The sequence below is a fragment of the Varroa jacobsoni genome, unplaced genomic scaffold (genome assembly GCF_002532875.2).
Source record: "Varroa jacobsoni isolate VJ856 unplaced genomic scaffold, vjacob_1.0 scaffold_745, whole genome shotgun sequence".
NCBI lineage: Eukaryota > Metazoa > Arthropoda > Arachnida > Mesostigmata > Varroidae > Varroa > Varroa jacobsoni.
Genome location: NW_019213647.1, coordinates 127,703 through 153,900, shown reverse-complemented (window position 1 = coordinate 153,900; position 26,198 = coordinate 127,703). Strand labels below are relative to the sequence as shown.

The 26,198-nt window shown below is 39.8% G+C and overlaps 2 protein-coding genes across 4 annotated transcripts; one reads left to right on the top strand and one right to left on the bottom strand.

The window, feature by feature from the left end:
• On the bottom strand, nt 1–25,978 carry LOC111263209 (HEAT repeat-containing protein 5B). The gene is made up of 14 exons (XM_022838110.1): nt 25,534–25,978; nt 25,004–25,400; nt 20,981–21,221; nt 19,337–19,497; nt 9,536–9,728; nt 8,173–8,294; nt 7,430–7,857; nt 6,963–7,219; nt 5,479–6,801; nt 4,874–5,055; nt 4,342–4,479; nt 3,923–4,113; nt 3,478–3,703; nt 1–3,259 (listed from the first exon to the last, which is right to left on the bottom strand). The coding sequence occupies exons 2-14, from the start codon at nt 25,115–25,117 to the stop codon at nt 1,184–1,186; spliced, it is 5,652 nt and encodes a 1,883-aa protein (XP_022693845.1). The 5' UTR covers nt 25,118–25,400; nt 25,534–25,978; the 3' UTR covers nt 1–1,183.
• LOC111263211 (uncharacterized) lies at nt 10,632–16,511 on the top strand. 3 transcript variants are annotated; one of them, XM_022838115.2, is made up of 3 exons: nt 10,632–11,567; nt 12,003–12,097; nt 12,656–12,741. In XM_022838115.2, exons 1-3 carry the CDS (start codon nt 11,327–11,329, stop codon nt 12,704–12,706), a joined length of 387 nt encoding a protein of 128 aa, XP_022693850.1. In that variant the 5' UTR covers nt 10,632–11,326; the 3' UTR covers nt 12,707–12,741. The 3 variants fall into 3 exon arrangements, with proteins under 3 accessions (XP_022693850.1, XP_022693851.1, XP_022693847.1); XM_022838116.2 differs by lacking the exons at nt 12,003–12,097; nt 12,656–12,741 and adding an exon at nt 15,090–16,511 and having other exon boundaries at nt 10,638–11,567; XM_022838112.2 differs by lacking the exon at nt 12,003–12,097 and having other exon boundaries at nt 10,655–11,567; nt 12,607–13,954.
• Nucleotides 25,979–26,198: the final 220 nt, after the last annotated feature.

Here is a 26,198-nt window from a genome sequence, read left to right as displayed (position 1 = left end):
TGTAACTCCATAAAAGCAGTATACAGGTTCTTAGTTTTATTAGAGTCAAAATACTCACTCGTCATTTTCTCGTCACGTCTGTCAATCTGTCAATCATTAGATACTCCAATGATTCAATGTTCGCGATTACACAGTGACTGGCTGATATGTTCAGCTCTGCTGCTTTGTTCATATCACACCTTGCCCGAAATATGGGGGCGTTCACCTTCAACGCTTATTCTAGTTAACTTTCACGCTCTAGATTAGAAAATATTAGTTTTCCAGCATGGACTGTACCGTTTTCTATTCCTTTTTCTTTTTCTTCTTTCTCTCAGTGCTTTATTTCAGCGAATTTATAATTTTATATTGCACATATTTGTACCTTTTTCATTTGATCGCCTTACCAGATCGTCTTAGGTTGTCCACGTTTTCGACCTCTATACACCTTCACAGGTCACCGTCTGGATAGCTCGCTCCCTTTTAAATTCATGGTTACAACATTACTTCCAGTTTGAATCCGAGGTTTTGCTTCGGAACTGAACTTTTCGTCGAATATCTATTTATACTTTCTATTTATATTTTCGTCAACTGTCTTAAGCTTTGTATTAAATACAGATCTATTGAAAATCGTGTGGGATCTCATCTCCTTCAGATTTAATCTTATTTTAATGTGACACCGTTGACGGTTATTTAATATAGTCTTTTGCCTTTGTCTAGGTCTTTCAATTAGGTTTGCGTCTTTATCGATTGTCCACGTTTTCTCTAAACACTTTAGCACACGTGTGTTTGGACCGATTTGCTAGTTATTCTAAGCGTATATTGATTCCCAGAGCAACGCAAACAACGGGCTGGCGTACAATAACAATAGAGTGAAGGTATGGACTTGAGCCCATGTTTGTCTAAAGCTTTATTTTTCTTCTATTACCTTGGTATTCAAATATATGTATAGCGCACCATAGCTTCATTTTTGTAGTGCGCGGTTCAGCAAACTATAATAATAGTAATAATCTCAGCTCTACCAAATATAGGCTATCTCCATTCGACATACCACGCCTTCACCATCATACATCTATTGAAATAGTAAACAGCCTCCCAATAAATGTTTTATGGCGCTTTGTAGCCCTAACTATTATAGTCTATATTATATAAAAGTCGGTCGGCCTTCCGATATATATATATATATATATATATATATACCATACTTCTATTTAATAAAATTACTAAAGTCACTTTTAAGTTGAATAGTAGGCTGTTTTGGCGTGATTATCGGTGTAGGAACCTGGGCTCTAGCCTGAGCTGCGACCTGGCGTGACTTAATGAGCCCTTCTAGCTGTTGCTTCAATGCAGGGCTTTCTCCAAGTATCTTTTTTAGATCGCCGCCATAAGCCGATAGATTTGAGGTAAGAATATCGATAACAGTCTGAGTGGACAAGGTTTTCTTGACTGCTAAGCTAAGAAGTATCGTGACGAGAATCTTGAGAATCGATAGCTTATGCTCTGCGGAAGTTACTTCTAAAAGTGTCTGAAGACACGTGACGCATTCAAGACTTAATGATGCATCCTGCGTCTCCAAAAGTATGCCATAGACTTTTTCCGACCACTGCCTAATGAACACGTTACGTTTCGTGTGGCCAAATATATTGCGAATGCAACTTACAGCCGTTCGAACAATAGTTATATCGTCACAATCAAGCGCGCGCTCGTACAAATCAAGCACCTTTTCCTGGACGCTGGCGACGCTGGTGACCAGCGTAGGAGCTGCACAGATGAAAATTGCGACCGCCAGAAGAATCGAGGACGCTCGAGGTGTCTGCTTAAGGATTTCATCATCGCTGCAGCCGACTAGCATATAATGTAGGGCGGCAGTAAGGTTCTTGATGTATTTTTTCTTAAGGTCTGGCTGTTCATCGAAGGTTGTGATCGAACACATGGTTCGTAGACTCTGCAAGATGCAACCCCCAATACAGCCTTCAAGAAGAAGAGTGAAATTGATGTGCAGTATCGATGGCAAAACCTCAACGGCAAGATCAGGTTGAAGCATCTGCTGGACGGCGTTCAAAAGCATGACAGCCCGTTGAAGATCAGACATGTCGTTTACACTAGGATCTAGCTTAGGAACAATATTGGACAGTTTCTCACTTAAGGATGGGCAATGAATAACAGCGGTACATAAGGAAAGGTTCAGCAAACTGTAAGCTGGCCCAGAGTTTTCTGCCGAGGGCATGGCCATCAATTTTCGGGCGATTTCGTGCGCAATGTCTAATACGAGGCTTCGACAGGCCGTTTGTGTCTCGGTGATTAATGTACGGTGCAAGATGCTGATGAGCTCGACGAGACTGCCTTGCTCTATGTACGAATCGCATAACTCGTGCCTAATCAACAGATTGAGACTCTGCAGTGCAAAAAGCGCATATTCACTCCGATTGTAGAGTGCCTCAGAACACACCGCATACAAAAGACAGAACCATCGCTTTGTAGGTTCCTCATTTGATTTCGGCAGCAAGAAGCTTTGAGGAACCTCGGCGTCTTCAGAATTGCGCCTGCGTATGACCTCAAAGCCATTTTCCTTACACAGCCAAAGGCAAACAGCGTGCAAGACTGGTGGCCACGACTCGCGATAGTAATGTTTGCAATGTTCCGCAACCTCGTGTGTGAAAAACGCTCCTCCGTCATGCGGAAGCTGTCCGGCTAGCGAACTGGGCAGGCTTAACATGGCATAATCCTTCATGAACGCTAGCCAGTATTGTGACAAGTGGTGGATATCAGGCTCGATTAAAGAGAGCAAGCTAGGGTTGACTGTTTTACCGCAAATGTACATTTCGGCCCAAGCCTTCAACACTGAGAGGATTTCAAGTGAGCTAAGCTCGCCCTTGGCCGATGGACGTGCCATAACTTTATAGAGAGAATTAACTAAAAGGGTGTGAACACGCTGAACAGCGGCTAAATTATTAGAGACTGCCGAGCACATCCAAGTCGAGCATACGTGACACGCAAGAGCGATCACTTCAGAAGGTGTATCTCCGGCTGAGAAGGCGGGTCGTAAGGCCGCGTCAACCTGCGCTTGGAACTGCTCCAGTATCATGTGACCTTCAAATTCCGGCTCAGGCACATCAGCGAAGCGATCAATAACCATTTGTAGTAACTTCAGGCCTGACACTGTAAGTTGTATCGCATCCGACGTGCACGCCATGAAAGCCATTCGTATAAGTTCTGATACGTGTAGGATAAGATACGACTGTTTCTGGCCCGACGATTGAAAGGACGCTTGAGCTTGTCGAGCCTGAAAAAAAACAATGAAATCTTTATCATTTTTAATACTAATCGTTCTAGACGTGAACAACTAAAATAACCATTCCAGAATTGACTCATAACTATCAACGTTTTCTTCAACCGCAGTAATTATCTACATTAGAAATAACTTCACACATATATGAAAGCGCTCGGATAAAATGTTTTGTTCAACGAAAGCACCAAGTGCAACGGTTTTTAGATATTTACTAATGTCATGTTGAAGTGAGTTCGGTCACCGTCGCATAACTGCACTAGTCGTATGACACATTCGAGAGCAAATGCTTTGGTCCTCCATCGCGGTCCTACCCATGGATGCGGATCGGGCTCCTGATTCTGCTGGAATTGTTGTTCCGCATCTTCGGTGTCGCCTTCCTCAGTGCCACTCAGGCCTGCGTTGGCCAGCTTGCTGTCACCACCGTCATCACCATCGCCGCTAAACATAAGGAAAGAGTTTAAGTAAACAATGCAATGAAATGGAATTACATCGAAACAGAAATTCGTCTCTACGTAGAACAATTCCCATTTAATTGTTTGATGGACAGAACATCTTTCTTCTTTAATATCAAGCTCAGAGTCAATTTGCACAAAATAGCCGTATTAGCCAGCTACGGCCAGCAGCATCAACAGTTTTGCGCAATTCGTATTAACTTACTCAATAGCGGTGTCAGCGAGCACCTGCTTACAAATGGATAACCAGTCTGCGAGACAAGAGAGTGACAAGAGTGAAACGAGTATATCTCGTAACTGAGCCACGGCCCGTTGTTCCGTCTCAATGTCCATAAGACTAAATGCCACGAGAATCAATCCGCGTTCCCATGGAAGACCTCGAACGTCATCTTCAACCTAAGGAAGCAACGACATTTCTTCATTTTCAACAGAAGCTACCAGAGTTCATCTTCAACACGCAGTGAAGTCTAAGTGTATATCACGTCATGCACAGATGTGACAACAACCTACGTTTCACAAGCTCATTCATCTATAAGGGAATTTGTATGTTATGAACATTATCGCGGCGCTATGAGTAGTACACAGAGTATAAGACAGTACGAATAGAGATCATGCCTGGCTTACAAAGGGTAATGTAGTATCTTGTAGCGGAGGATTATCCGCGATCCGGTAGAAGATGTCCATAGGGTCTCGTTGGAGGAACTGCCTTAAACATGCTATGGCAGAGTGTCGAAGGGTAACATGTTCGCTCTCCAACGAACTCTGCAAATTCACACAAAGATAAACAAATGTTAGTTTCGAGGAAGTCAGAGATCAGTTGAAAGCCAAACGTTACTAATTTACCATCTGACCTTTTTCCTTGACAAGAACTCAACCTGGAAACACTCGTTATTTCGACATCTATATGCATGAATCGAAACAACGAAATACACCACCACTAAAGACAATATGCGTTTTATTTGTGCTATCAGCTTGGGCCTACACGAAACATGCGTCACTTTGTGGGACCCCAATCGGCAGACTTTAGCCGTCTGAGCCACTGCGCTAAATCGGGACTTATACAATAGTACTAAGCTCCCATACTAAACAAACAAAAACACGCGCTATGTACATGTCCACAAAGTATACATATCAAATGTAAGATTTTACTACGTACGCATAAGAAGGATAGAATTGGAGCAATACTGATATCCTTGGGAGCAAAAAGCTGAAGTTGCTGCAACGCTCCCAGAGCTTCTGATTTGACTACGGGGTCGGAGTGATTTTGAAGAACTCGGCATCCAATCCGTAGGTTGCGTGTTGAACTTTCCAAAACTTGTAACTCGGGTCCCAAAGTGCCTGTGAAAATAAAGACAGGCGCATGGCAAATAGAATTTACACCTACCCTTATTTATTTGTAGCTAACATGATTTTTCGTGTGTTAAATCGACACATGTGGTTCTCGCAGAAAATCATATTTTAAATGTTATAAAAGAAACGCTTTCTAGGAATCAATTATGCTATCCACTTGTCAAAGCTAAAGAGAAGCATTTGCCCGAATGAATGGTTATGACGGAAATCGTAGTGCGATCGAAGCACACTGACTATATCCGACAATTTTTCTATTACATTTAATAAGTTCTGCGCATTGTGACTTGCTTTCGATCGCGACTACATAAAATCTAATCAAAGCTTTTAATTCACTCCACTGATATACACCACTTAAACAACCCGACAAACAGCATAATCACTACGGTATAATATAGATATTTAATTACCAACCAATAAAAGTCTGAAGGCATCGCCCAAGGTTTTGGTGCACCTCGATGTTGGCGCTAGGTGTACTCAGCATCATTTGCAGCACTACTGAAAGTGCTACGTCGACGTGTAGACGGAATGAGCTTCCTGAATATGCCAGCAGATTCAGGCCGAAGAGTGCCCAGTTCTGCAACATGACCGACGAACTATCCTGACTCATTTGTAGAAGCACCTTAAGGCTAACAGTAAAATGCTGTGAATCGGACATGTATCCTGCCGTGTAACGATGTAGATATCCCAGAGCCAAAGCATGGCCACTTTTCGATACAGGATCCTTGCCATTTTTCAGCACCTCCATTACCTTTGTCCAAGCGTCATTGACCATTTGATGGCTACTCGAGGCTACTGCTGTATAACCCATTACTTCGGCTGCTGCATGACGTACAAGCTCGCTTTGACTACTGAAGGCAGGTATACTGAGATCTAGTATACTTTTGGACACTTCCGGGCTTGCAAGGTTCGAGTGACTTTTGACTAATGACTTTATTGAGACATACAGACTAGCCAGTACGTTCGTATAGACCGAGTCAACCCTTTTACTATTATGTCGTATACAGTCAGCAAAATGCAGTACCACTTGCTGACGATGCTTGTCTGGTACATGAAGGAACATGTATCCGAAGAGGTCGACTGCGGCATCAATCAAGCTCACTCCAAGCGGAAGAGGTTTTCTTTGAATATTGTGATCACATTTCCGGTAAAGGTACGTCAAATCGTGCTCGAGAGCTCCGTCAGCATATACCGCCTCTTCAATCATCTTATGTTCTTCTTTGACATAAAATTTATTGCTCATATACTTGATTTGCAATCTGGATGTTGTTGTGGTTGACTGGGCATGATCGGCTAATGTAATATCGGTAACAATTAATTTTAACAGTGCATTATAGCTTGACTCGAACATAGCTGGCGGGATTTGTAGAAACACTTGATACAACCGGAAGCGCACCATGGCAGCGGACGCTTTTAGTGGCGGACCATATTGTTTGATAACTTCAGTGAGGTTCGACACCATAAACAGCGCACTCTCGATAGGCACCAATAATCGACGCATAATTTCTTCGCTGGCAATTTCGCGACAGTGGCTTAAGAAGCTCGACATCGTAGCCAGAGCACCTGCGCGATTTTCTAGCACGCACTCCCACGTTGTCAGGTCGCCCCGACTCTTCTCCATCGCGAAGTCCTTGTGAGTCCGAGGAAATGAGCTCTTCCAGAGTAGTAACAAACGAGGTAATAAGCTTCGTACTGTGGAAGGCCCTAAACCCATGATTGACCCCATGATAAGCCAACCTGAAATAAAAGAACCCTAATTTTTTTAGCAACAGGTCCCTTTCTTCGACGCCAAATGATGACTTTTAATTTCCCATCAAATCAATTCAAGATTTTCTATTTGTCAGTACAGTTTTACATGAAAAAATCAAGTCTGATTTAGCACTGGGTAGCCTACTGACCTTTGTGGGCTCGCAGAAGCGCAATGCTCGCGTCATTCTTTGCGCTGCGAAGCATTTCTTCAGAGATTGAAAAAATTAATTTGTACTTCCTTAGGTTGGTAAGCTGTGATAATGTGACGTCGCTAGAGCTAAGCATAGCCGCAATAGCACACGAATAACCTACGATGCATGGAGCAGATGATTTCATCACCTCAAACTGATCAATGCAGCGTTGTATCACCGGCGAGAGTAGTGCCGGTTGAGCTTGTGTAATCCATCTGAAGAGAAACCATAAAGTACTTCTAGAAAATATATCGTAATTTCTTGTTGTTTGCATAATTAAGAATTTACAACGTATTTTGAAGTTTTTTGAAGTGAAGCTAGTCGTCGTATCGTAGAGTACAAGCTAGGAATTGAACGTCAAATCATAGTAAAGTTAAACAGAAACGAGTTACCTTCGGAATATCGTAACAAATATCGAAACTCACCTTAACAGGTAAGCTGCGTATATTCGAACGGTATTATTCGAATTTGTCAGTGCGCTGAAAGTGATCTCAACTAGACCAACGGAGCTATCTTGCACGACGGAATTCACAGTCGATTCGAGGCTGAGCACCAACATCGAGACGACTTCAAAAATACAGATGAGGGAATTGGGTCCGCTTAGCTGATTCAGCTGTTTCAGAAGAATATGACCGAGGTCGCGGCAAGCCGATCGTTGCGCCTTGTCACTTAACAGATTCACGAATACAGATCGTAGAATAAATAGCACACAGCTTCGGGTGAAAACCGAGTCCAAATGCGACTGAGCGGTGGTTTTCGGGTTGGCCACCATCTCAATGAGATGTGTCATGATATGTTTCAGGTGTCGCTCCACAAAGAGGCCTCCCATTTTTTCCAGAAAGAACACGTATGCCTGGTATAAATATACCGACAGAAAGTTGTTGTAACAAACGGCATAATCCGATTCGCGCAAGAGCGACAGATGAAGAATACAAAACGACGATCATTAGTCAGACAAATGGTAGTTCCAAGATATACACTAGTATGCAACTGAATCCATGTCCTTTTTATGGCCTGATTCAGGGATACAGCAGCTCGGCTTTTTTCCCGTACTTTCGTCCGCTAGATATTATTGCATAGGTCACGGCCTGCACAGATCGCGTATCTGTATTCTACATCGAAAAACCGTACGTAAACAAATTTTACTCGTTTTTACACATTTACACACATGTGCGATTCCTGCTCGTGTTTCTCGAATTCCTTCGGTGCCCTTGAATAGACCGCCAAGATTGCCGCGCGCAAACGCCGTTGACAAAAGTTGAAAACATTCTTCAAGACTCCTCTGCTTTGCTGTAAGCCAAAAGCAAGTGGTTTCTATTTAACCGAAACTATTCAGCTTTAGAAGTATGTTTTGAAAATAAAGATCCGAAAAATAAACACAACGTCGGACCCAGGATAAATTTCTGGCTTGCTTATTCTGCCTATCTCTCAGTTTGTGTCCCGCGTAGCTTTCATGATCTACAGATCTTCTAGGCATTTTACAAGCAGTATTACCACTAAGCATTGCTTTAGACGGTAGGTCGACAGCTCGCAACAGGGCATGCCTTCCTTGTCCTGAATCTACTAGACATCATGTGTCTCACGCTATCTACAAGAGATCTTAGTGCATCTAGTCTAGGACGTTAATCAACTAATATCAATAAAGTTAACATATCAAATGCAAATAGTGTTCAAAACACCAAAAACAATATTCCATTAAGTCTCTACTGCCACCGAAAGTCAATCTATTTTACCGAAGTCAAATCTTTCAAAATATTAAAGACCACAAAGAAATCTATTCATGTAAAGTAGACCATCTAAATTTGAGCCCCTCAAAATAAGATTTCACACATTTTTCCGAATACCATATAATATTTTAAATTTAGGGCAAAGCCTCTATCACTTCCTTAGTTTTCATTTTATCTGGCGGCAATATAATTGCTGCAACGCGGCCACTGGCGGCCAATTATGAATTATTTTTATTACGGATTAGAAATACTCATTTTTCTACATCAGTATATGATAATGGATAATAACGTACTGCAATCCGCAGATAGCAAAAAAATGATCTTTGTAAGATGACCCGATTACAAATCTGCTAATAACTGAATTGTAGGCATATGGGGCGAGCAGATGACTAAGGTGGTCCCCTGATGCTGCCGCGATAATAAAACAAGTGAGAAAATTACGTATGCTCTTTGCTCTTTAACTAGTTAGTATTCTTAATCCTAGCGATATGAATAAGCAGTCCACACAATAAAACTGTACCTCGGTTCATTTTATATGGGATTTTGAATAACAATTCTATGACCACTCGGACAGGTTTTGATATTTGAGACATTTTCAAATAAGACCTAATGGAAAGTAGATCATGTAAATACGGTACCACATCAAGCTCTTAATTTCAATTAATATTTACACTTGTTTATCTAGGCGCCTCTGATTTATACCTTGATACGAACGGACGATGCCTTAATAGCGCGTGACCATAATGAGTCACACAGCATTGAGATATTTCTATTCCGGGAAATGGGTCGCGGTAGAATACCAACCCTTTACAGAATTGCTGAAGACAGTAGCAATAAGATGTGCAGAAGCAAGCCTCGTCCTATAATCAGCACCTTCGAAAGCTCGCAATGCTAGCGACAGCAAAACCTCGAGATCGGGCCCAGCAACTCTGCATAAAGTGTCAGCAGCCAGCTCCCGTATGACCAGCTGCCGATCTGCTAAACAGCCTTTCATCGACTGAAAGGCATAAACGATATAGAAACATGGAAGAAACAATATATTGCCGACAGTAAGCGTAAGTCGTCCAGAAGTCTCAAAGGCTGATGTCATTGAAACAAAATATATTACGCAGAAATAGTTTTTTTCACAAATTCTAAGCACATAATGGAATCTAATGAACATTATGCCATGTATACTTGCATATCCCTTTTTATACATTGAAGGCATTTCTAAAAAAAACCTTGATTAACAGATACATTCTAACATATGCGCGTACCCTATTTTTTAGTATTAGTAGTATTATTGGTAGGCATCTTATCTTTGGCAAATCACAGTTTTACAACAGTTGCTAGTGGCTCGGTAATGCTTAGTGGAGGATTAAATCAGCAGCTCTTACATATGTATTTGTTTAAACAACTGAAGCTGACTTGGGTACAGTTTAATGTCGATAGTGACGCGTCAATGTCCTAACAGCGTACGCTACAAACCAATGATTCTTCTCTCATGGAGTCATAAAATGTTATTGTCTTTTTTAGGGAAAGTCAACACGTGTCGATTTTCTATAAATCTTCCTCACAATATTTATACGGACGCCAAATCGTAGGTCACAAATGTTTTCAAGAAATAATTTTCTTGTTTCCCGCGCCGCTTAACTATCTTTACTTTCATGTTAGTATCACACCTTTTTAACCCACTAGATTTTGCTACGTTTCGTATACGCTGCCAAGCCATACCGCATAATTATTCTGCTCCGACTTAATAATTAATAGTGTTAAACTAGTAATAACTAAATCGGGCGTTAATGCATCTGTATCGGTAAGATAACAACATTATTTGTGGACTGTTTGATCGAGTCGTAAACGCTCAGTTTATGTTCATGCTGCATGTTGTATAAAGGAATCTTGTAAGATTACTTCCAGTTGCTACGTGTCGTTTGCTGTGAGTTACTACTAGCTGCGTTGCTGACGGACCTGGTTGTTAGGGTGGGAGCGAACAAAAACCTACCTAGCAGGCTTCCTATTCACCTGCCTGCCTACCTGTTAACCAAAAATAATAGAGTTAACTGGCCGCCTGGAGTTACCTCAGCTCTTCCAGTTCAGCAGGAGCAGCCTTCCCCTTACAGGAGCACCAAACGAGTGAGAGAGCGTGCGAGAGTTTAGCAGCAGCATCGGCTAACGGCTGTTGGTTGAATGGCTGGATGGGTCCATTGTTTGCCCACAGATCATTCGCTCATAACGTCGTGTATCTCTTCTGACTACAGAAATTGTGTCTGCGTCGACCAAATGCAAGTGTGCGGTCAGAATACTATCTGCGAGTGCTTCTACCGTCGCTGGTATTGGCTGCAAGTGCCTCTTTACTCAGCGATAGTTTGTTAGCCGCTCAGCAGTACAAAACGATACGACCGTTTCACTGTTTCGATTGTAATATTATGACTGTGAATTTTCACGTAGATGATCAGCGTTGGTTTGGTGAAATTGTAACTGTAGTATTACCACAACTACGTTGTGCGGCTAATTTATTTACATCTGAGCCTATTTTACCACAACGGAAGGACAGTGCTTCCTGCCGAATCGAGATCTTGTCACGGACGTAAGCCAGCAGACGGCGTCGTCGGGATGACACAGCACTTTGTGTCGATGCATTCCGCTGGATACAATGAACTCGAGGAGTCCCGACTCACCAAGTACAATCGAGAGGTACCATCGGTTTTAGCGCCGCCAACATCTTTTGGCCACCAACCTAGCAGTACCACGGAGAACTCCGTACCACGGGTTGAAAATCGACCCGACTTCAAGGTAGTGTACGTCAATGGAGGGGATGACGTGCTCATTAACAATGATGAAGCTACTAACGATGGTAAGCAAGCGAAGTGACAGCATGTATATATATACACTGACAAAAAAAAAGTTCTTACGCCACCAACAACAAATTAGAACATTTTAAGGAAATATGCCATCCTTATTGTTTGCCAGTGATTATTTGTTCCTGCTATTGTCACCTTCAAATATCATAATGCTGCTATTAACACGCAGAGCTACTGACTTTATTTTTCGTTACGATATGGTATTCAAAGCAAGTAACATTGAACAATTATCACAATAGACCCGACTGCGCTATTTCTTAGTTGCCTAATGTTGCCACAGTTATTTCCTACAGTAACGAAGTGTATTAACGGTCCGAATATATATATATATATATATATATATATATATATTATATATATATATAAAAGCATGTATGGTGGAATCCGTAGTCACAAATGATAACCGGCTGTACTAAAAACCTCGTAAGTTCCCACTTCGACGTTGCCGCACGACGGGATCGCCATAACGACAGATCGTCCTGGTGGCAGACAGACAGATACCAACATACATAGATATGCTATGGTAAGCATCGGGGCCTGCACCAACTGTTATTAGTCTGGCACAGGCGACAAGGCATATTGACTGCATTTTGATAGGATAGTAGTAGTCGTAGTTAAAATGGAACAGCCCGCTGCTGCTCTTGTCGGCCGCCATCTCAGCTCTGCCTAACAGCGTGATAACTATTGGTCCGAGCATTGACCAGATAGGCCATTCAGCCAATCCGAAGAACCCTGTTAAGCTATCCTTCACTTCCCATGAAACACGGAGTGCGTACAACGGCTGTGTGACTAACACTGCCTCTCAGTATGCTGGCCTACTGTTCCTTGAGTTTAATCTTTAACGGTGGTAATGGTGCAGAAGGTCTAAAAGTTCTACTCAGGGTTGCATTTTTGTGCAGCGTCCATAAACACTATAGTAACTATAATTATTATATTATCGACCTTTTTATCTTTGTTTATTCGTTTAACCTCCATAAATGTATAGCTTTCGTGAGCAAAGCACTGAGCTTGACTCATCCGCCGTTGTTTCAGAGGCTTCACCTCGTGGAACCATGTTCACCGCGTTCTTCTTTTTTCTCAGTGCGCTGTTCGCGAGGATTTTCCGTGGCATCAACCGATGTCGACCAATTAGCGCTCCAGCGAGACCGCAAGAAGCTTCATTCAGCGCTGTCGAAGTTGAGCGCATCGAAGAAGAACTTCGGAAAGCACCCAAGAAGGTGCAAAAATCTGATGCACCAGTGTACTAGCTAGATATATGAGTGAGAAAACGAAAATTCAATGAGCTCGCAGCAAATATGGACCATCGAATTAGAGTGCCTAGTATATTGATATGGGTTATGTTAGAATGGTGTTTGCTGTATTAATGAAGTTGCAGTTTAAGGGCGGAAAAATAGTCCTCGTAAGCATTCTTCGGCTTCTTGTAAACGTAATACATAGAATATAAAGCAGACTTCTCCATTATGGTAGCCAATATCATTCATGAAGCAAGTGTCTATTCTTGTTGTACTTCTGTTGCTACAGTGATCTAGATGGTGTTACCCAAATAACGAATATTGTCGAATGCACTTTTCAAAAAAAGCTAAAGCGTCAGTCGATTGAAACCACAAATGCTGCTTGCCACCTATTTTTCCGACATTTTCGAGCATAGTGTGATCCTTATTGCGTTTACTATAGCGACCTGAACAACAGCAATACATCGATGTTCTCGATCCCGAATAATAGGGTTTCAAACGAAAGCAATGCTTAGCTAAACCTATGACGGCCTTTTTGTGCGTGTACGTTTGAAAACGAAAAAAAGAAAGAAAGTGAGAGAAAGGCGAATGACTATTATTGGCTTCAGCTCAGTGTACATAGCTAAAATAAAAATACAAAAAGCTGAAACTCAAAAAAGCGGCGACGATGGCGACCGCATGTAAAAGTGCGTCTAATATCATGATAGGCAATCGAGACTGACGGCAATTCTAGTCAGAATTGAATCGACGAGGCTCGCCAATAATTATTGCTAGGCGTCAGCAGGATATACATGCCGCTTCATCGGATAGTCGTCTACCCACCTCATTGCCCGCGACTACTAAAGCATTCAACTAACAGTATTCGTACCAACTATGGCTGATCGAAGTGTAATGCCGGCATCGAGGGAACCGGTACGAACAAATAGTACTGATTGGTGGACTGGTAGATATAACGACAACCATTTGAACGAAGAAAGTAACAATTAACTTCTATTGACGTTATGGGAAATGTTGATAATTTTATACCCGAATGATCATTGGAAACACATATGGGTGTGTGTTTGTGCGTGTTATACTAGACAAATAGCCATACAAGCAGTATTGTGTGTAAAACAACGTTTAAGTAAATGCATTCACCACAACTATCACTAGCGACTTGTTATTTCCTGCGGGATAATATAATACGAAGATATAAAATTTGAGTTGGTTTTAATAGTAAATGCTTGTTGTGCTTATGCCAACGAAAACTTATGATAACCCTTAGCAGTTGTCTGCTACATATTTTTGAAGCATTAATTAGTGCAACGAATTATAATGAAGAGCTTTTTTTAAAAGTTCTAATCCTCTAGCAATCATTGGAACAAGTTTATTAACCTAAAAAAAATTGACAGCAACCAAATCTCGGAAAATAAAAGAAGAAAGGTTCAACAATTTACTCGGTAGTTTATCCAGATATAACAACAATGGCGTCTCCCGTTTATAAATAAAGATCTGTGATTGGCAACTGGTGGAATCACCAAAATAGGTCTTTCCGAATGTTAACCTATCAATACCAGCAGCAAATAAAAGACTCCTATATAACATAGTAAAGAAAACATTTGTCTTCAGCGGGAAGGTCTTTTTGCGAGAAGCTCCTTTCCAGCAACTCTTCAGAGGATGTCTAAGGAACTCTCAAAAGTATAGCCGAATCAGAGCTACGACCTAGGATAATACGGGCAGATAATAAAAGAAAGACTTTTTTGGGGTTCTTAACAACTCCCGTGCTCATTTGCCTTGTACAATAGGCATAGTTTGTACTCAATGCAGAGGAACATCAAATAGCATCAGACTGTTTGAATAGAAAGCACCAATATGTTCACCGTTATTCCTCCCATGGATATTTTATCTGTAAGCTCAGTTTATCAATTGACCATTGTGCCTCAATCTGCAATTGGATAGATTTGCAATGAATCATCAGGGCTCTGTGTAAATACCACGATACCATTGGGAAATACTTTTGGCAACGCTTTTACATTTCATATCCCACCCATTGAGAGGTCATAATAGTTATAACATATTCAAAGTATATTTATTTAAAAAAGGAATGAAGATCCACCATTATAGCACCAACGTGGTTTACTCATTCCCTTAAGCAATCGCCAGTACAGCACTAATTAAAATTTCATAGCAAAAATATAAATACTCTGTTACGAAATTAATACACAGCAAGAAAAATTGGTTAGTAGATTTACTGAAACCTATACTGCAATATGGCGCGGCTGTTGGTGCTACGGTGTTTTTCAGATCTGGACTAAAGCAACGATACTTTGGCGGGCCATAGAACACAACAAAACTACAAAGCGTGGTTCATCGGAACAACAAACGAACGTAGAATCAGCTACTTTAACTGTCAAATCACTTTTTCCATTTTTTCAAACAGAAAAGTCTATCGAATCAAATCATTGTGGTACATGTAAGGCTTAGCAAATTTAATCAGAGATTTATAAGGGTGCTTTAAAAATACCCTGTATTTTCCAAAATCTAAAAAGTAAACATTTTCATGTCCCGTATGTTGCCAAAAATAAATATGATTTGGTTACATAACAAAATTATTTACTTGAAAATAAAATGTGAGACCAACCCACCCGCTAGATTGCTTTGATTTTGCGAATACTGAGGATAGAATAAAAGTCAATCTCACAAATTGAGGTTTCTATTGATTTCTTCCTGTTATTTGATGAAGCAAACAAAATACGTTCAGTAGGCGTAAATCACACTAAAAGGATACCTAAAAAGAAAAATGTGTGCTTTTATATAAGTTACTTGCTTTTGTGGAAAATTATCTCGAACGCCATACATTAATTTATAGGTCTCTCTTCCATAGTACGTTTGTTCTTACGTACCCGCGATACTGAGGCTTATATGTTCGAATAAAATCTATTTGTGTTGAACGTGTTGCTCACCAGTGCTACTCGTATAACACGCCTCAGGGCTCACTGACATGTCTCGGTAAATATAAAAATATCAAAGCACTAACGCCACTGTATAATGTAAATAAGCCAAAATCTCATCCATACTCATATTTGTAAGTTTGCCTTTAGTAAGAACCACTGAAAATATTTTGTACCCATCAAAGCCATTCCGGTCCTAAAAAGACCCGCGAAATTTAAAATAAAAAGACCCGTCAAAAACGAATTAACGAAGCATATATATACTCTTCAAGAATTAGTGCATTACAATCGCACAAAATCACTCTAAATCACGCAAAAACCAAAAATGCACAAAAACGTATAAAAAACCTAATAAACTTTTTTTTGAAAACCTAAGATATGAATTAGTGTTCACCACGCCCGAAATAGGTTTGAGGGCCGATTTCTAGGGTTTTTTTTTAATCATAAAATGAACTTCGCGCCGCTCCATAAATACAGAAAGCCAATATGAAGTTTACCGAAACTACGAACTAGAGGTGTTACCGAACAGATACCGACTTACAGAAATATATAGAACGATATTTGATCGAACTAGGCCACCGAACAAGATGGCTAACAACTGCATCAAAATCGAGCATGAGACCCCAAGTTTTCTCGGAAAACTAACCTACGACCTAAATCTGTCAGCTAAATTCAAGCAGGCGTTCCCGCTTGTTATTTTTTGATCGGTCGTCAGCATATAATAAGCAACTTCACTAAAGATGTATAAAGATGCAATCAAGTCAAACTTTTTGTATTTCGACGTTTCCAACTGTCGAGACTTCCCAACATTATTACCATTTACAGGTGCCCTCACGCAGCCACAATAAACATGGACCAGCGGTACAAAGCTTTTCTTTTTCCTAAAAGCAAGCGATATTGCAGTACCTTGGTTGCAGATTTATCATATCCACTTTATATTCCACCCACGCAATATTTCAAGACACAACATGGCCCATAAAGTGCAGCCATGTTGTCGCATAGTTAAATGATCAAATGCCTACAGTCTGTAGTACAGCATAGGAACGTTTTCCGGTTACCCAGAGGCCAGCTAGTTGAAAGCTGTATGTACGACACACTCTCGATACGAAAGGATGGCATCTGTTGGTCGGCCATGTCCGTGCCAGTAGTAGCAATTATAATAGTAACGAAACGACAAAGTCCCACGCGTGCCTTAATAATGGACGAAACCATCCAGCTCCTATGCTGTCATTCCAATACGAGATTGTCGACCTTTCTGACCCGAAAATACAGTCTGGGCTGTTCAACGTCAGTGTAAACCATTTGGACAACGCGTGACTTATTACTCAAGATATCTCAGGTCTTATTTTTGGTAACCTCGTGCTTTTTCATTTTCCAAGCATGTTGTTTCTGCTAGGCTTTTGTATTTCTTCAAGATAATTGAAATGTTTGACGTGATATTTCCACTTCTCAATGAGTAGATTTGAGAACTCGCTATTATGTATGCACAACTTTATTTTCCTTATTTGCTTTTAAATCGATCGATATAAAAACGGTACAGATACTTGAAGTAGCCCTAAAAATAATTTTTTGGATACCAAATGGATGGCTATTTTTTCGTGTATTACAATTAATTTTCGATAGGTAAGTGTACATGTCCAAAGCCAATAAAATATTTTCATACTCACTGCTACTGCAAACATGTCAATTCTGCCGCGAAGGGTCGGTAAGGATACTTTAACCGGAACAACGAGTGATAAAATTATGGTATCAAATAGGAATACAAATTGCCAAACCATAAGATGGGATTTAAGGAGAATCCAGTAATCAAAACAAACAAATAATACAACAGAATAAAGAGGACGTACTTAGAGACATGGCATTGGGAGATTAGTAAAAAGATTGTCATGAAAATGGTAGGCGGTTTATTTGTGGTCAATATATTGAGCCCGCTTGTATAATTACATTTTAAATTAACGTAGGTTAACGTTTTTATGCATTTACTCCCAATCAAGGATTAACGTCTTTACGGGATGTATAACTCAAAACATTTAGGTACTTATTTTTCTATTAAAACAAAACGTTCAAGTAGAAATAGAATTTCTACACAAACGCTCAAAGTATGCGTCTGTCAAAACAACATCAGCTGTTCAAATCAGTAGTAAAAATTAATTTTGTCTTATATTTCCATGTCACATATCTACCATCGAAGATACTGCATTAAAGAAAACACTTAACAGCAAAAATTTGTGTGTTATAAGTTATAAAATGTGTAAGTTATAAGTTCATAAAAAAGTTATGTTTCGAAACGATGTGAAGTTATAGACCTCGATCAAGCGATCTGTAGCTTTTTAGATCCAGGCACATACATATAAGCACAGATGGAAAACTGTTTTTTAGTTTGTCATCAGAACGCTGTCGCGCTCTTGATTACTAGGCAGTGACAACGACAGCACTGTCTGCAACAGCAACCCAGCCGAGCTCAAACAATAGATCGCCTCTACCGTATTGTTTAACAGCACCTTTGTATTAAAAACAAATTTGTTTGGGGAGGTTATGTCCACTATATTTCTTTACGCGCTTGGAGGCTTCTTATATTAGATCCAGAGACATCATACCGGCAGCAGTAAAAATGCCACCTTCTAAGCTAGCATTAATTATGAGGAAAACAGATCGTATTTCGCGTAGGCAACGTATCCGTGCATGATGTTCCGTGTCATGAGTTTGAAAGGTGAGTCATTTTAACCATTAGGCTACTGACGGTAACCACTAAAGCAGTGATTGGGCAAGTTTTATAGGGGCAAGAAGTGTCCCCACCATTGATTGCAGCAGAGGACTGCGCGGATAATGGGTGTACGCATTGGGTCCAACACACCACATCGACGACAACAGCACAACAATGATAACAAGAACAGTGTTGGTCAGCCAGATAGCATTTTCAGCTGATAAAATGAACGCCTCTGGTATCAACTAGCTTTCACTAAAACTGTGACCACTGGTAGGGAATAATTGGTGGTGTTGTCTCAGAAATAGATTGCGAGTGCTCAAAAAAACGAAGCCATCATTTGCCGCCCCGACAGCCAGATTATTAGTGTTTATGTACCTGTCGTCGCTGTCTGGAAGAACGCCACTCTCTCTGAATAGAAAGACATCCCATTTTATTATTCTCTATCTAGCTCCAGCATGGAGTGCAATAGAAATGTACTAAGGGCCTTGACGATACTCAAGCCAATTGGATGCACACTTTTGCCACTAGGTCACTCGCGTTCTTTTCGACTAAGCTGGATTTAACGTCATTATGACCGCGTACAGATATTATAATTGTCGCATCGGTTAAATGTACATTTTTTTCGGTTTTTATCATAGAAAAGTAAATGGAGCCCTGACCGTGACATAACTGTTTGCAGCACCAATATGGGTCAAACCTAGAAGAAACACCAACAACGGAAGGTTTTGAACTATAAAAAAAAAATGTCAACCCAAAGTCTTATAGGTTAATCTCATCTTTATCAAATCATCAATCATCATCATCAAACAATCGACAATCATAAAAGAGATTAAAATTGAACTGATAAAATCTCTCACTCACTGATTCAAGAAAATCATGCCAAAGAAGGTTACCTTGGCTATATCACGATGATATTGTGTAGCTGCATTCCCCACACCCACAAGCAGTTTGTGGAGACAAGTGATAATCTCAAGCCGCGTCTGTAAGTCACCGTTTTTGTGAAGCTTTAGCAACATTTGTAGAGTCTCCTCGTACGAACGACCCATCATACGGCCTGAAACAAATAAGCACCTGTATTAATAAATTAACTCGTACGGTTTTGGCTGGCTTTCCCTTCCAACTGAACTCGAGCTAGTAATATGCGAATACAAGTAGCGAATACACAAGCAACTAATCAGTACAGCGACCGCGGTGTTCAGACATGATTACGCATTGCTTTCACGCATCAAGAATTGATCTCAACTGAACGATATTATAATTAGCCTTGCCGGATCTTTCTCGAAAATGAATTTTTTTCCGATAAACGCAAAAGTAAAGAACGTTTTTTTAGATTGTTTAGTGTCTCCTGCTTTTATGGGCCATGCAGTTATATACTTGCTTTTAATTTCTTCTTTTTATTAAACGATATTTTATTGTCAAGAATATTACAAGATCACTCTCAGTCGACCGTTTGGCAGTAATACGCAACCAAGCGTACAGCTTACTACACAACCTCAGAGAATATATGAACCACATACTTTATATACTGATTGGTCCGTACACTGTGCCATTCCCAAAATCGTCTGGTTATTAGGGTTGCCACTTGGTTCTACCATGCCGTCGTTCTCAAAAACTGATCTGATCTGACCTATCTTTGCTATATGTTGTAGTGGATTGTAAATCTGAGTTTTGTAAGAATATTTAACCAACCTTCGATGAGCACTGGGTAATTGTCTTTAAACTAGGGCCAGATTTCACCTGAAGTTGTGTTAGAAAAGTACTCCCAGCAATACCCATTGTTTCCTGACCTGTCTGCCTATCATAAGATTTATGCGCGCGTGTGCTGCGCGTTTCGACAATCGATTTTCTCTTAGCTATAGCTAGATAGTTTCCATTATAATTATCATAATCTAAAAGCGAAAGCAAATCATAATACACCATTTTCTAAAACTATCTATCTAACACAAGGGCTTGGATGGCCCATGGAATCGATAAAAAGCAGAACAATTCATAATTTTGACGGAAAAAGATCGGGTCAAATACCATTAAGACGTGAAATACCAATATTACAGTTAACTAACTCTTGTTGGGAACTCCATACTTAAACGCTCGTTACAGATCAGTTGGTTTTCAGAAAACGTGCATCAGATGCGTATTTTCGATTAATTAAATGGCCAAAATATGCACACTAAACTAATTGCTTACGTTCTGTGTATCTAACTCCGATTTCTGTTTAAACTGGCTAAAATCTAACCATACCCTGATGACATAACAGTCACATGCTTCCAGTTATATCCGAATTGACTTTCTCGAACTCACACCCCCCGCCTTTCAAGAGAAACATTGTATGATAGCGATAACAGAAATCCATTAAGTAAATTAATAGGCATATTCCGACAGAATTTACTTATGTACTAACAATCACAAAGATATTTAAAAATCTGCTATTCAGTTGAAATCATTGCAATGTAAGGCTTGCTCACTCTATCCATATACCGTGTAGATATGGAATGCACCAACACCGTATTGTCTACCGTTTGATACGATTTGTTACTTACCGAGTCTCTCGTACATGCAGCCAAGCGCAGTAATGGCGCTCAGACGAGCAACTTTTGCTTCGTGCTTAAGCGAATCATTACATCGATTGACGCATTCGAACAACACAAAGGTATCCCCTTGAGCGAACAACGCCGCTAGGCAGGACCCAATAAGAAGACGCACAGGAGGACCAGGCGATGATGATTCGAGTAGGGCCAACAGCTGTTCGACGAGAGGTTTTTGTTGAACTTTAATGACCGCCTATGAAATAAAATTAAATCATTTTAAATCGATTATAGTTTGATGGATTGATTAGTTTTGTTGTCTTTTTATTTTAAAACGTAGTCTACTATATCGTAATATCCAATCCAACTTCACCACTGCGATTTAGTTGGATACGCAGAAGTTAACTATCCCACATAAACCTAGGAGTATGGGAAAATTAACAACCGGTGAATTCTTTGAAGGTTGGGATCACGTCACATACCAGCCGAAACAGTGACATTCAGTTGTCTCAGACATATGTATTTCTCCAGGCCAACTCTTAACGCGGACATAAGGATTTCGAACCAGCACAACTTAAAAATGGATTAGGTTCTTTCAGTATTTCACTGTTTCTCCCAGGCGGTACGAGGCTGTAGGACCTCTGAAAATTAATCCCCGAAGTCAATATTGATCTTTCTGCTTTTCTTGACCCTCGTGTTGTATTTTCATTTGCACAAACTCGTCAAGATCTTGCTCATCATGAAATGTTCATGAGGGACGTTAATGCTACAAGCCCCACGCGTACATCTTGGTGTTTTGAGACATAACTTAAAACCAATGTTGTACAAGCCACTAAGCGTTAGATATGCACGTCGCGTTTGCCACAGCACCAAGAGCGTGACGCTTTAGTTACACTAATAAATCTATCCATTAGAACAAGAAGTTAGAACAGAGTGGGACAAACAGAGAGAAACTGAATCATTGCAAATGAAGCGATGTGTATAACATTGCATTGAGGTAATATTATGACATTATATATATTGATCTAATGTATGAGGCTTTTAGAATTCTCGATAGCTTTTAGAACGATGGCCTAGGATGCTGCAAAAAAGCGAGAGAATCTATAAAAGTCGTTTTCTAGGTAAGTGCATTTAGTCACACTGGTCGAATGTGTTCATAAACCTCAAATCGTTAATAAACTAGCCCATAAAAAATAGATATAGTAGTTCGATAAAGTGAACGAACATCTGTGTTCCTTCTTTCTTTCGGCTTAATTGTAGGTAGTATCATAATATTTTGATTGGACGCCAGCTTGATAGCAACTGGACCTAAGACATGAATATATTGAGACCACCTTCGTTTGATGTTCATAACTACTAGTAAATAAATATTCTTAAATCTGCGAAATATCTAATTTTTTTTAATAATTATTATTATGGAATGCAAATAAAAATTCGAAGCAAAACAACGTTTGAACTATATAGTATTTCTGCTACATATAGAATGCTGTATATATATATAGAACTGCTATAGTATTTCTATTCGAATCCGCGACTATTCTCTGTTTGCCGGTCCATTTTTTTTATTTCGCCATAATAATGGCGGCAATAAAGATAATTACTTAGATAAACAAGGGTACTGGTCCGTGTAGCCTGCCAACTTGGACAATACACACAACATACAAACAATAAACACGATATACGAACAACGTTGAAAGCATGCTTATAAACAAAAATATAGATCTTTGCTTTATTACAGATACAGATGTTGATACGAATTACAAAACAAGATTCCAAACTTGGGCTAGTTTATTATTTGTAAGATCCATGCTTCTCTAAGGTGCTTCCTTATCAAACCAAGGTAACCTCTATCGAATACAATTTTTTGTTTTTTTACTACTCGACCATCCAAGCCAATAAAGAAATTCATATCTGGAAACTAAGCTGCATAATCAACCAGCTTACTAATTTTTCTTACTGTGATCCAATCCCAAATCGTCCGTTATTATCACATATATATATATGTGATAATATATATATACGTTTTACAAACAGATTAAGCTAAATGAAAATTTTAAAAAAGTGCCGACAAAAGTGCATTTATTCCAGATATTTAGAGTAAAATATTGACCTTATAAATTGTTGAATGCCAGATATGGTGTGTCCGATTATTCTGCCGTAGATGATAAATTGCTAAAGCAGTACTGTTATAGCCACCCCGGACTTTTTCTCATTACTTCTTTCACAACAGCCAGCAAATGGAACTTCCAATTTAACTTCATATAACTGTTCATATAATTCGATACTATGACGAAAGCTTGATAAATCCACCTTACCCATGTTTATACTTGTATCATGACTTATTCGAACTACAGTGGCCGGATACTGAAGGAAGTAAAACGGAAGAACTCATTTTGGTAAATTATGCAGCACTTTCTCGTTTACTTAGAAATAAATACAGATCAATGTAACTAAACCTTTATTTTTTAGCTTAAATATATAACTGTAACAAATGTGTTTAAAAACGACGTGCAGTAGAATGAACTAAAAAATCACTATTAAAGTCAAACGTTGCTAACAAGACATCTGACTCGGTCAACTCGTTTTATCATTCGCCCACTCATATTGATAACAGTAGAGATCCATGACGCATTTCAAATAAAGTAGGGTTCTCAATGTTATCTATGACCAAATTAAGCAGCGGTATATCGGTGTGATTATTTTGTCTTGATAAAAAAACGCCTTAAACTAAATATAAGGAGGGTTACTGAATATTTTGAAACGGGAAGCGTTGATGAAAAGCGACACATCGGAAGTCGACCCACGCAATATCGAAAGGGGCCTCAATATTAATCTCACCAACGGGTCAAACAAAGTATCGCTACGAAAGCGTATGTGTATAATAAAAACTTGAAGCTCAGGGCTCCCCAAAGGATTCCTGCCTATCTGCGTGTTTTCGATTGCACAAAGAAGTAGGTTTATAAAAAAAAAAAAGTTTTTGAACAAATAGTCGCAATAATTGATATCAGCTGGATATAGCTTAAACTGGCTCGGACAACCAATATACTTAACAAACGCTGCAGGATAAAGAAGCTACAAATTTCTGATTGGGAAAATAAAAAAATAGTCGAACAACAACTATTATTTTTATATATTCCTTTCATATCTATAGTTTATAAGCCTCTAATATTTATAGGCAATAAGTGAAAGCTTATGATTTGGGTGACGATGTCGAGCAAGCAAAAATCAACTGAGGGATACAGAGCATAAATCGAAATCATTTAGGTAATAAAATAAGGCGACCGATAGGGGAAACACCGGCCACTTTTTGAGATTAATAATTTTTAGAACAGTAGTGATAGAAGTGGTGAGGTAAAAAACATTTCCCAATTAAAAACATTGAGCACCTCTGTGTTTTTTTATAAAACACGAGAAGCCACGAACAAACTGGTACAATTTAAGGAAGGGTGATGTTAACACCATTGATGAACAACAAACAAGGCATCTTCTATTACTGTAATTGATCATAGCACAGATTGAATAAGGGTTTATTAGCAATGACAGCTCAGTCCGTACGGTTATTCTCTTCTCTGTTGTAAGTAGACAACAAAAGGCCAATATACAAACGGAAACATTTTATTCGTATGTTTTTATCTAGGTGAAAAATCTTGGCTACATATGGCTAGTTACGTTTCACCGACGGCTTTCAAAAATGTGCAAGGGTTCACTACATTTGTCAAAGTAGTCCTTAATTTCAGCAAGAGTACGTGTTCCATATCGTCAGCGTTATTGCATCATTTATTTTGAGGTAAAATTCGTAGTACGTTTTTTAAGACTCATCTTACACGCGCAATGTGCAGCAAAAACAGACTTCCTACAAAATACTCTACGGAAGGTTGTTTGTGACGTGTTGTTAACCGTTCTTCCTTACTTTTACCTCGGATAGTGAAAATATGTTCTACTTGAGTCGAAATTTAATCACCTGGGAAAAATACAATACTGTAACGACTATTGCAGAAAAATAATCAATTATACAGGCTAGTGGAACGTTGATCTTACCTTGTCTGCTAAGTGAAGATTCTTATGCACCTGACACAGCCACTCATAGATAAACAACTTCTTTTCAGCCTCACCCATTTTGGCCAGTAGGGCCTTGTCCAGTGTAAAGTCCATTTCGCCCTTCAGCTTGTGCTGTCGTTTTCCTGCACAGTTCTGTCCGATTCCGCGCCTTTCACATCTATCTGGGTAGCTCTTCACCACGAAGCATTTTTAGCCAATCTCACAAGCACGGCGGTGACTCTACAGCACAGCCCTAGTTTGGCAGCAAGCAAGTACTTTTACACGTACCTTTTTCGCGCTATCTATTTTGCATTGTCTTCCATTGTTCGACACCGGACTGTGGTTTACGCTTGTCTCACTTGTCGTGCTACTGTTTTGATATAATCTTCACAGCACTCTACCGAGGACAACAGAGAAATAAATTAACAATTATCATTTTGATCTAGCTCGTCCTTCTTGTTAAATTTCCGCATATAACTTCACGTGAAGGTAACAAAAACATTGAATAAATCTTTGAATAGAAGCGCCACCTTTTTAGTTCTTGAATCAGGCTGCTTTTGCTTGAAGATTAGAGGTCCAACAGCAATACATGAGTCTGCCGTAAAACCCCGCTGCTAACTGAAATCGTTCGCCCACAGGCCAGTAACAGTGGCTAGAACATAGATCAGTCGGTATCCGCTATACAGCAGTGCTGAGCTGCATAGCAGAGGCTCAGCAAAAGACTGACCGAACATGTGTTGTTGTTGACGGTCGTAATGGTGCCATTGGTCTGTAGTAGCTCGTCCGTCTGCCTAATTGGGTATCTACTTACACATTCGTCTAGACCTATTACCTGCCAATGATACGTTTTGTTATCAGCTGGAACACAACAGGCGGTCAGTGCGCGGAATGATATTTCGAAACACCGCAGAAAACACACGATTCGATAAACATAGGAGCACGCGCCATCGAAAACTTCGAAAATTGTCTGCGAATTTTAAGTACGAACCTATTTATGACACTGTGAAAATAAGAAAAGTTAGGAAGTGGTTTGGCGGAAATGTAGTTGGTTTCTACTGTCGGGTACTTATGTGAGTTTCCTTTATTATGGAGTGACAGTTCAAACGGCTACATGGCAAATGCAATGCCAAATAAATTTTTACTTAAATTACGCCAATGCGATTTATATTTTATTATAGATTATTATAGTGTGACC